Here is an 11,150-nt window from a genome sequence, read left to right as displayed (position 1 = left end):
CCCAGACAGGCTGCAAATGCCGCTGTGTTGGTTACCTGAGTAGCCGCAGGTGGATTATCTCATGGTTCTACACCCTGCACCATGAACAGGAGAGCTGAAGCCTCCCTGAACCCGAGTTCGAGGTGAAGGTCACCCCCAGGGGCCTGCCCAGCCTCGCTCTTTGCAGAAGTCACCAACAATTTGGCAGCTCCCAGCGAGAGATCCAGGAGCCCTGCTGGTCTGTCACCCCAAAGCACCGGGGAAACCCCTTTATCCGAATGGAGAATGAGCCTGTTTCCCCCAAAGGGAGAGCTGAAACCTTCCAAGCCCCGCTGCGGCTGCAGCTCACCCCCCCGCAGCTCTGCAGGTCCATACGCCTTGCAGAGCAGCAGCTCCGCTGAGATCTGCACAGACACGCGGGACAGGCACCATCTTTCGGCCACTGCTGACCATGACAAGTGGCAAAACAAGCGTGACAGAGCCCTTTGCATCTGCAACAAGTCCTGCAGGCACTGCTGTGACAAGGACAAGCCACAGCAGGTCCCCACCACCGAGGAAGCTCTGAGCCACCCCAGGTGCGTGTCACACACGGTGTCCAGGTGTGCCACCAACAGGTCACACGTGGGGACAGGCTGGCCCAGGACTCTTAACAGATCTACGCAGTTTTCAAATCAAGCTGGTAGGGTCTGAATGGTAGAAACAAGCATGGGGTTTCGTTCAGAAGATGACTGAACTGGCAAGGCTGGACAGCATTCAGCTAAAACCTGCCCAGACTACATAAACTGGCTTGGTCACACTGCAGCTCCCCTCTCCACCACTGCACCCCTCACTGGCCAAGGGCACTTGTTCCAACAAGGCAAACCAGCCCAAAAACACACTATAGGGCTGACTTGCCCCACAGATCCCCCTCTGCAGCCCAGCTGAGGTTATTTGCCCAGGTGCTTTCTTCAGAAGACTCAGCTCAGAAGTGCCTGGGCAACACAAAGACGCAGCACAAGATGCTGCTGTGAGCCAAGGATGTGTCCTGGGAGCTCCACAATGCCGGACAGCAGCGCTCCAGGCTGCCCAGTGAGGACAGCGAGCTCCCAGTGCTGTCAAACAGCCAGAGTCTGCATTTCCACCCGATTCCCAGCCCCGTTTGAGCAGCATCGAGGTTGTGCAGATAGAAACGGCTGCCTGGTGGTTCCATCAGGGACGGCACAGGGACAGGCCAGCACTAGCAGAGTCTGCAGGAACACACAGGCAGAGCTCAGCATCCAGCCAGGTTTTCATCGTCACCCCACGCCAGCTGCCCGAGCTGGGGGGACTTATCTCTCCAGTCATTGAGCCCTTTGGTAGCACAAGTTTGATGCCTGAGAAATTCAGAAAAAGGAGACGTTTCATTGCGAGATAATGAACCCATAAGAGAAATCCACTCAACAAGGGCACCTCAGCGCTGGCTCGACACCCTGCGTGTGCCAGTCCGTGGTGTTCCCAGAGTTAGAAGCTGCTGCAGAGGAAGAGAAGTTCCTTCAGTATTTGGCAATGGACAGGTCCCTTTGGTCACCACCATACGGTGACGCCACCGCAGACACATCTAGGATGAGTCCTTCGCCTCACTTGGCCGGCCCGACAGCCTGAAGAGGGTCTCCCTCATGATGCGGAAGCATCTGTCAGTGAGGTCAGAAACATCATCTGATGTCAGGCCTTTGGTCTCTATTGGAGGCAGAACCTCAACCTTGATTTTTCCTGGCAACAAAAGAAGAGCCCGTGAGAAACCCATAGGTCACGGGAGCACCGTTCTCTGCCACCCCAAAGACCCTGCCCTCAAAACAGCCACATCAAGCAGAGCATTCCCCTTGTGCCCCAAACTGATACCCCAGACACAGCTCATTCCTTCCCGAGGCCAGTGTCGCTGCTCTGCCCTCACCGGCCCAAGAGCAGGGGGATCCCACAGCCATGGATGGGCACAGCCTGCTCCATCTGCTCCCACCCAGCGCTCCCAGCCTTGGCTGGCCCCACAGCAGGCAGGGCTGTCTCCCAGAAATTAGAATTACTGCTCTGAGTTGACTCAAAGCCAACTTTCTGCCCAGCTTCCTCAGCTTGCTTGCAGAGGTCGCTGCTCTGGAAGCTCAGGAGCAGTGCACGCTTCCTTCCTCCCCCCAGGCCCTCACCAAACAACTTGGGCTGTTATGAGCAGGTGATGTTCACTTTTTATTGAAAATATTCCTCATCATATTTAATTACGTCCTTTCCTGAGTGAACCCAGTGCAGGCTCTGGTGTCAAGTGCTTTGAACTGACTCCTCAGGTCTCCCAGACTCCTCCTGCTCACCCCAGTTCCATTTCCATCCCGCACCCTTGCAAACCAGATCTCCCCATGGGTTTGGCATCAACCCTGGCCCCATGCAACTGTAAAGAGCCTCAGGCTCCTTGGTACCTGATGTAAATAGATTCTTCTTTGGGTTATAGAAGGTGGTGAAGGAGGAATAGACCACAGGGATCACTGGGACCTTGGGGAAGAAGAGGAAAAAGAGGAGTTACTTGCAGAGCTGACCTGGCCCCGCTCTCAGACCCACAGGGCACACACAGCCCCACAGCAAGACCCACTTCCAAAGGCTGGGACAGTCAGCAGACAAATGGGATCAAATCCACTCCCCAGCATCTCAAGGCACAAGGATGTTCAAGGCACCAGGGCCAAGTTACACTTCAGCCTCAGGTCAGCACTGGCTTGGGGCTACTTGTCCCAAGCCAGGCTTCAAAACCCTTTTTTTTTTGTGATCTGCCTGCACTGGAGGATGCCTCTTTAGACAAGCCTTGCTGTGCTGTACAAGCACGTGGTTAGTGTGCTTTCATTTTCTACAAAAAGGAGTCACCAGGGAAGCTCCAGACAAGCAGAGACACAGCCAGGAGGGCAGCACAGAGTCACTATTTCAGTGCTGATAACACAGATGAGATCTGCAATTGGCGACCCAGGCGGTGTTAGCAGAGGTGGTACCGTTTCTTTCTTGCAGCCCCCGCCTTGATTGCATCACCCAGACAGGAATGGGGATGCTACAACATAGGTTACACCCTGGGCTTGGCCATGCCCAACCCACCCAGAGATCTGGCACCTAGTCCCTTCTCAACAGCTTTTAGGGAAAGCAGTTTCCCCCCAGAGCTCCAGTCATCCCAGCCCGAAGATGTGAGGCAGAGGATGCATGGGGAGGAAGGACACCCATCTGCTCCCAGTCACCTGCTCCCCAGCACTTGTGACAGAGCAGGGTGCCCTAGGATGCACAAGCAGATCTTTGGTGTTCCCATCACGCTGTCCCAGAGCTGTGCCCACCTCTCCTTCAGGAGCACTGACAGCTCTGGAGCTGCTTGTCTGCTCCCCCACCAACTCATAGATCTTGTAATTTTGGAGAGAAGGCATTTAGGACATATCGAGAAGTGCCATATGGCTGTCTGGGAGGGAGCCGTTTTCCACCCAGAGCAAGCCGAGACGTTGCTCTAAAGCCGTTGCATTAACAATCCTGAACCAACAATATGCTCCTGCGACCTGGGGGACTGAGAAAGGCATCGACAGCTCTGGGATTCCCCGGCGAGCTCACGGTGTGCAGCACCCGCAGGGCTGGGAACACGGCTCACCTGAGAGCAAACGAACCGTCCCAGTGTGTGACCAGCCTGCAGTGCCACTGCAGAAACATTCAGGGTCCCCATGCAGGACCAAAGTGCTGTTACCTGTGCCTGGACAGCAAGGTGAAACGCTCCTTTCTTGAACGGCAGCAAATCCCCTGTGCAGTTCCTCGTGCCCTCTGGGTACACCCACACCTTCACCTGCACGGGGGGACAGAAGGCTCTGCTCCAGCAATCCAACCCCTTGCTGCTGGCCGAGCCACCAGCTGGCCTTGCCAAGAGCTGCAGGTGGCTGGAACTTCAGGCAAGTCAGCATCAGGAGTGCCACATCCTCCCCATGCCACCCCAGGACACCCGGAGACAGGCCACCCTGTCACATGCCATGGTCACACTCACATTCTCAGCTGTCATAGTCTTGGCCACCTCTGCCATCACCATCTTGGCACTGCTGGTGCTCTTCCTGTTGATGAAGATGACACCGCCAAGGTAGGTGATGAGGCCCACTGAGCCGGCGTACATCAGCTCCTTCTTGCCCACCTGGACACAGTTGTCAGGCAGGATCTCCATCATCCCTAACATGACGGCAAAGGGTCAGACTCAGCAGCCACCACCACCCCAGCCTGCACTCGGGTGGGACGAGAGACACAATCTGAGGGTGGAAGAACGAGGGACAGACCAACGCCTCAATTCTCTGCTTCTGTCATCAACAGAGCATAAGGAGACTTGGCACAGAGCAGAATTGCAGGGGCAGGGTGGCTGCAGGTCACAAGAAGATCTCAGAGCAAGGGGAGACCCCTCCTGCAACCAGCACTGACAAAGAAGGACCAGCACAGACTGGACAGGAGATGCGAGCAGGATTCCTCTGACGGTGACCAAGAGAACCCCTCCCTTCCTCCCACCAGCTGCTCACCCATCATGTCGAGCATGCTCTGGTGGTTGGACACAATGATAGCAGGGCCCTCCACTTCGAAGTTCTCCAGCCCCTTCACCTCAAACCTCAGGCCGAAGAAATACTTGAAGGTCCTGACCACACTTCTGATGATTCTGCAGAAGAAAAGAGCAGTCAGCAGCAGGGCAGGGAGGTGACAGGGTCTGCTAAACCCAGGGTGGCTGGAAGGAGACAAGAAGAGGTCTGTGACAGAGCCTCCAGTCTCATTTGTCCCGTGGGCCACCTAGGCATCTGTCCTGCACAGTCCCATGTGCTCAAGGTGCTTCAGTTGCATGCTAAGCCCTGTCCACTTCTAGCGTGGGAATCTTCCTGGAAATCTGGGGGAAGCTGACTGTAACTTTGAGGCTGGCACAGCTGGACTCAATGGTCCATGCTCCCTTCAAGCCAACAGCATCAGCTCACAGCCAGGACCACGATGAGCTCTTTGGAAGAGCCCCACAAGCTGTTTAAACAGTTCTCCTGGGAGCTGCCACTCCCCAGCACACGGGTATGGACCTGCACTCCCGTCACCCAAGGAAGGCTTTGCCAATTCTGATCCTTGCAGTGCCGGAAGATGCTGGGAGTGTCATTACCTCAGGAGAGTCCAAGAAAGGAGGAGAAGGAAGGTGAGAAACACTTCCCTGTACACCGCGAGGATGCAAGCGGCAAACGGGATGCTCCCCAGGCAGCTTGGCAAGGTGCCCCTGACAAACCCATCCTCAAGCCAAAGGCTTTTGCCTGTCAGTTGCTTCCCCAGTGGATCTACAAGTCTGTCCACAAAGCTGCTTCTCCCCATGCTCGAAACGCCAGCGGCTCTGCTCAGCCCTGCCCAGGCACGGAGCGGCTGCCGTGCCCTTGTGAGCACCCAGCCCGGGTCACCCACCCAGACCCCGCCAGCCCATGGGAGCAGGGCCCATCTGCGCCACCCCCAGGACAGGTGGGAGCTGGGGACCCTCCAACTGGGCCAAAGGACGCAGCCAGACGCTGGCAGCACACAGGGGCTATTTTGGGCAGGGGAGCGGCTGTTTGCCAAGACAGGAGGCAGAGGAGCTTGCACGTGAACAATGTCCCCAGGAGCGGCCACCAGCTCTGCTCTGCTCTCCCCTAGAGCAGCTCTGGGGGTTGACCTGCCCTCCAACACACACCTGGATGCTCAGTCTCTGGCCCCATCATCTCCCAGCAGGAGGAGACCAAGGGACAGTGTCAGCTTCTCCCCAGTAAAAAGGTCCAGCACCATCAGCCTGGGAAGCATCCTCGTCAGCCAGGGTGGGAGGTGAACACCCAGCCATCTCATCCTGGCTTGGCAGCAGCTCCCAGCATCTATTCTCCAAAAGCCTCCCCATCCCTGCCATCAACTCTCCAACCACATGCCTCTGTCAAGGGAACTCCAACCCTACCCACAGCGGGGTTCACATCTCTGTGGGGTGCCCCACCACACCGACAGCCCAAGTCCTGGCTTTGACAATGGAGTTCAGGGCAGGCCAACAGCCGCAGGTGACACAGCTGAGTGACATTGCAGTTATCAGCCCCCCGTCATTCAAACTCGCTGCACAGGTTGGAGCCGCACCCAGGGAAAGGGCTCGGGGAGGTTCAGAGGCTGCGGAGCTCCTGAGCACCACGGCCCCGCACCGAGGTCATGGGAGTGCAGCACGGGCGAAGGACAAGGGGGCAGGTGAGGAGAGGCAGGGTGACACAAATCAGTGAGGTCATGCTGGATGCCATGCCACCAAACTGACCTAAATCCCACTTCTCCTCCCTTCTGACTGCCAACCAAAAAAAGAGGTCACCGCTCTGGAAGTCACACTGCTCGGTAACTGCCGGGAGAGGCTGGTTACACATTACTCAAGAGCAACCACCCAACTTCCTCCTGCCAGTAAGGAGCCGGCGTTTCCTTGCACAAGATGTGGCCTGAGCCACTGAAAGAGGGAAAGGGGCAGAGCCCAGGGCAAGCAAAGAACCACCAGGTAACCAGCAGCCTCGCTGAGCTGGCCACGTCAGCCACGGGGTTAAGACAGGTCCTGCTCCCCTTCAACCCTGCAAGCAGCTTCTCTGCTGGAGTGAATGATCCTGACACGGTGCAGTCACAGCTGCGGAGAGCTGTAAATGTGATGTACTTATTGCCAGATGCAAAGAGAGAGTGGAAAAACAAGAGGGAATGTGCTTTTTCAGGGCATCTGTAACAGCCTGAGTCCGAAATCCAGCAGCCTCAGCTCCACAGCTTGTGACAGGGGCCTTTTAGGGATCCTTTGATTTTCAGGGATTTATGAAGTATGCTTACCAGATTGGAAGCCCTTGCAAGAGGTTTCACCACTACATAAACACCTCTATCTCTATCAGCCACAGAGGGCAACCTCTTCCAAGTGACACCAGCTTGGCACTGGAGCCAGGAGCGCTGCAAGGACGGGGTGTTCTGCACCGGGCAGTGACCCCGTTATCACTGTCTGTCCACCAGCACGTGCTCTGCTCCAACCCCCTTCCCCGAGCCGGAATAAACAGGCTGGGATGTTGTAGAAATAAGGAGCTCACTGGATCACCTCAGCCTCAGCCCTCCCAGGGGCTGGGACACGCGACCAGGATCATCAGCCAGCACCAGCACATGGAAATGATGGGTTTAAGTTACAGGAAGAGGGCGGTTCTGGCCAAAATACAGCTCTGTGTTTCAACACAAGGGGTTGTCCAAAGCAAGGAGTCCTTGTTTCCAAAGAGTTCCTTCTAAGTTTACAGGAGATTTACAAAGTTTTAGGGGTGGGGAAGAAAAAGAGAGAGAGCGTCTCCATAACATCATAAACTCTCCAGCAGTGAAGCTGCTCGCACATCAAAAAGCTGCTCCTGAGCAAGCCAAGGCTGGAGACGGAGCTGGAGCTCCCGGAGCAGGGCGCTGTTTCCAGTGCCCGTGCCCGCAGCACCGGAGGGGATCGCAGACCATGGGCAGGGCAGAGCCCCCCAGGCAGCACGACAGTGCCCTGTGCCCGCTGCCTCCGCCCCAAGCCCTGCCTGCCAGAGCCGCATCACAAAGTCCAGCTCCGCCAGCTGAGACGTTGCCCAACCTTCGATCCAAAAGGAAGTAGCAAGGTAACAGGGCTCCTCTACCTCCCACCCGTATAACTTGGTCTGGACATGGCTGGTTAAAGAAAAAAGCTGCCTACAGGTGAGCAAAGCAAGGAACCCAAGTTGTCCTGTGCTGCCAGCAGAAGTGCCAGCTGTGCCCTTAAAATGTGCCACCACATGTAGATGAGCTGTTCTTTTCCAGCAGCTCCTCCGCAGGCGCCCCAGGCGCCCATCAGAGGACACACGCAGCATGGCCTGACAGCAACAAGTGTCCCCGGGCAGCTGCATGGCCGCTCTGCTCCTTGCACCAGGCTGAGGGCAGTGCATTAAACACCATCTGCTGGCACAGCCTCTGCGGGAGGGGGGGAACCCCCAAATAAACACTGTGTCATGTAAGTTTCCCCAAAGCCTGTGCAGTCCCTGAAGCACAGCTGTTGACCATCATCCTCACCCCCTCCAGACCACCCCAAAGGGTGCTCATCCCTGGAGCGGCCCCTCACCACAGCCCCCAGCACCCTCCATGAGCCAAGAAACAACATCACTGTCACCAGGGCAGCCACCCAAGGGTCTGCTGTCACATGAAGGAGGCCACCATCACCCCCACCACACAAAGTCCCCACGCAGAGGCTTGGCTCAAAACCCACCTCCCCATATCTCACCCCCCCACACCCAGGGTCTCCCACCCCACCCGCCCCCCACCTCACCGCATGTTCTTGACGGTGCGGCCGCCGTTGACCAGCAGGCAGACGACCGCCGTGAACGCCGAGCACACGATGCACAGCACGTAGTAGAACCCGATCCGCAGCACGAAGTTGACGGCGGGGCTGAGCCCCGCCAGGACGTGCAGCAGCAGCAGCACCGCCGCTCCCCACAGCAGCCAGCCCGGCTCCATGCTGCTGCCGCCCGGACACGGACACCGAGCCGCTCCCGCTACCGGCTGCGCCGCCCGCCCGCCGCTGCCCCCGCCTTTTGTGGGCGGTGCGGAGCGCCCGGCGCTCCCCGCCCGCCGCTGCCCGCGCCGGGGCGGGCCGGGCCGGGAGCGGCGGGGGCCGGGAGGGTTTGAGCCCCTCGGGGGGCCATGTGGGTGTTTTGGTTCCCATCACGGTGACATATAAGGGATTCGGGTCCCGCCATGGTTCTGATTAAATTATTTGGGGTCCCACCATGGTGCCATGCAAGGTATATAGGGTGCCTTCAAGGTGCCAAATAAGGTATTTGGGGTCCTGCCATGGTGCCATATAAAGTATTTGGGGTCCAATCATGGTGCCATATAAGGGATTTGGGGTCCCATTGTGGTACCATATGAGGGATTTTGGTCCCATCATGGTGCCATATAAGGTATTTGGGGTCCCAACATGGTGCCATAACAGGGATTTGGATCCCATCATGGTGCCATATAAGGTATATAGGGTCTCTTCATGGTGCCATATAAGGGATTTGGAGTCCCACCATGGTGCCATATAAAGTATTCGGGTTCCCGCCATGTTGCCACATAAGGCATTTGGATACCATCATGGTTCCCATATAAGGGATTTGAGTCCCATCATAGTGCCATATAAGGTATATGGAGGGTCCCATCATGGTGCCATAACAGGGATTTGGATCCCATCATGGTGCCATATAAGGTATATGGGGTCCCTTCATGGTGCCATATAAGGTATTTAGGGTCCCATCATGGTGCTGTGGGGGGTCTTTGGGCCCTCATGGTGCTATGTGTGGTTTTTGGGACCCTCATGGTGTAGCGTGGGGTCTTTGGGTCCTTCATGATGCTATGTGGGGGCTTTTGGTCTCTCTTGGCATGGTGAGGAGGATTTTGGGTCCCCTCACAGTGCTATGTAGGGTCTTTGGGGGTCTCTCATGGTGTCACGTGGGGTTTTTGGGTCACTTCATGGCATGGTGTGGGGTCTTTGGGTCTGTCACGAAAATTCACAACTGAGCCTACAGGTCAGCATGGGTCAGTTGTGAATGTTCACAACAGGTTCCCACTCGCCACGTTCCCCTGTCCCCTTGTGTCACCCATGTGCTCTGCTGGTGCTTGATGCTGGTTTTCCACTGGCACAAACGTGCTGAGCGGGATGGAGCTTTCCTGGCTGGCACTGGGGTTAGGCCAGGATCAGACCCAGTGGCTTTGTGGGTATGAAGCTGTCAAGGGAGAGGAAGACACGTCTGCTGGAACCCACGCAAACTTTCACCGACCTTGGCAGGTGTTGCAACACTTTTTATAGCAAAAGGCCCACGCGTGGCGGTGACTTCACTGGGCTACAATGCAGCCCTGGAGCTGCAGTCCTGAGCACCTTCATGGTATCTGCAGCTTTACAGCTCCTGGAAAACTCAAGGAAAAGCCCTTTCCACTCAACAACAGACATAGCGGCTGTTCCCAAAAGAGCTCTCACCAAATCGGAAAGGGGCTCAATGCATTTTCACTGCCCCTCAGCAGATTTAATGCTTGAAGCAGCAGACAAGCTCCTTCTCTCTGCTCGAGGCCGGCGCTCCCTACAGCTGCCAGGCAATGACATCTCAGAGCTGGTCTCATGATTCTTGCTAATGCCACAAAGAACCTTTATTGTATTAGCATCTCGACGCAGCATTAGGTTAATCCCTCCAGCCGCATCGCACAGGCTGTTCACAGAGCCTTGCTCCAGCATATGCCTGGGAAGCCACCGAGACCTTTTCAGATGAACATACGCTGGCCCGGAGCAATTCTGCATTATCCTCGTGACTTTTGCTTTTGTTGACACGGGGAGAAAGTCACTGGTGATCTGTCACTAGGGCACCGTGAGAGCCGATCTGCTCAACTCGCAAATGCCGGCTGACGTGAGGAAACTGAAATGCGAATTCCAGCACAGCCAGGGTGCTCATAGCAAATGGCATTAGCAGATATGGCACGGTGGGGATGGCAAGTGCATGTTTGCTTCTTGTGTGGGCTCCTAAAGGAGCTGGGCTGCTCTCCCCACGCTCTCCAACAGAGTAATGCAAATGAAATGTTTAATATTAGTCTGTAGCTCAAGGAAGGGGAGTGATTTCTGATGCCAGATTAGAAGCCAGACATGGGCCTGCCTGCTAGCAAGCAGAGCTGTCATGCTGAGTTATTTCATAAGGCAAGCGGTTCTGCTGCCAGATGACGACAGCCTGTGCATTAACAGTGCCATAGCGAACCGCCCGATGGAAGGGGGCCCGCCAGCCCCAGCGCGCTGCATAATGCAACAGGGGTGGTGTCATCAGCCCTGAAATGGGGCTGTTTCTGGGCAGGAGAAGAAGCAACTCCTGCCCTGCCCTCGCAAGCCTGAGCAGCCAGAATGAAGGAGTTCCAAATACTTGAGGAGAGGAGAGGAGAGGAGAGGAGAGGAGAGGAGAGGAGAGGAGAGGAGAGGAGAGGAGAGGAGAGGAGAGGAGAGGAGAGGAGAGGAGAGGAGAGGAGGAGAAGAGGAAGAGAAGCAAAGAGGCGAAGCGAAGCGAAGCGAAGCGAAGCGAAGCGAAGAGAAGAGAAGAGAAGAGAAGAGAAGAGAAGAGAAGAGAAGAGAAGAGAAGAGAAGAGAAGAGAAGAGAAGAGAAGAGAGAAAAACCACAGCTCACTAGATTGCACTGTGTGTTTTGCATGTT

At 56.2% G+C, this 11,150-nt stretch overlaps 1 protein-coding gene across 1 annotated transcript; it reads right to left on the bottom strand.

Moving 5' to 3' along the window:
• Positions 1-1,339: 1,339 nt before the first annotated feature.
• Positions 1,340-8,531, bottom strand: AGPAT2 (1-acylglycerol-3-phosphate O-acyltransferase 2). Its single transcript, XM_082067785.1, has 6 exons — positions 8,255-8,531; positions 4,485-4,618; positions 3,971-4,146; positions 3,680-3,775; positions 2,397-2,469; positions 1,340-1,707 (listed from the first exon to the last, which is right to left on the bottom strand). The coding sequence occupies exons 1-6, from the start codon at positions 8,440-8,442 to the stop codon at positions 1,556-1,558; spliced, it is 819 nt and encodes a 272-aa protein (XP_081923911.1). The 5' UTR covers positions 8,443-8,531; the 3' UTR covers positions 1,340-1,555.
• Between the last annotated feature and the right edge of the window lie 2,619 nt (positions 8,532-11,150).

Source organism: Streptopelia decaocto, assembly GCF_964273445.1.
Source record: "Streptopelia decaocto genome assembly, chromosome: 17".
Classification (NCBI taxonomy): Eukaryota; Metazoa; Chordata; class Aves; order Columbiformes; family Columbidae; genus Streptopelia; species Streptopelia decaocto.
The sequence above is the reverse complement of the archived record's forward strand: the minus strand, read 5'-3'. Positions and strand labels throughout refer to the sequence as shown.

Excerpts from the sequence above, each read along its gene's own strand:
- AGPAT2 (XM_082067785.1), bottom strand. The coding sequence starts at position 8,442 with ATGGAGCCGGGCTGGCTGCTGTGGGGAGCGGCGGTGCTGCTGCTGCTG. Across the intron at positions 3,776-3,970 it reads AGACTATGACAGCTGAGAAT|GTGAAGGTGTGGGTGTACCC; the intron begins GTGAGTGTGACC and ends CCCCCCGTGCAG. Across the intron at positions 2,470-3,679 it reads ACCTTGCTGTCCAGGCACAG|GTCCCAGTGATCCCTGTGGT; the intron begins GTAACAGCACTT and ends TTCTTCCCCAAG.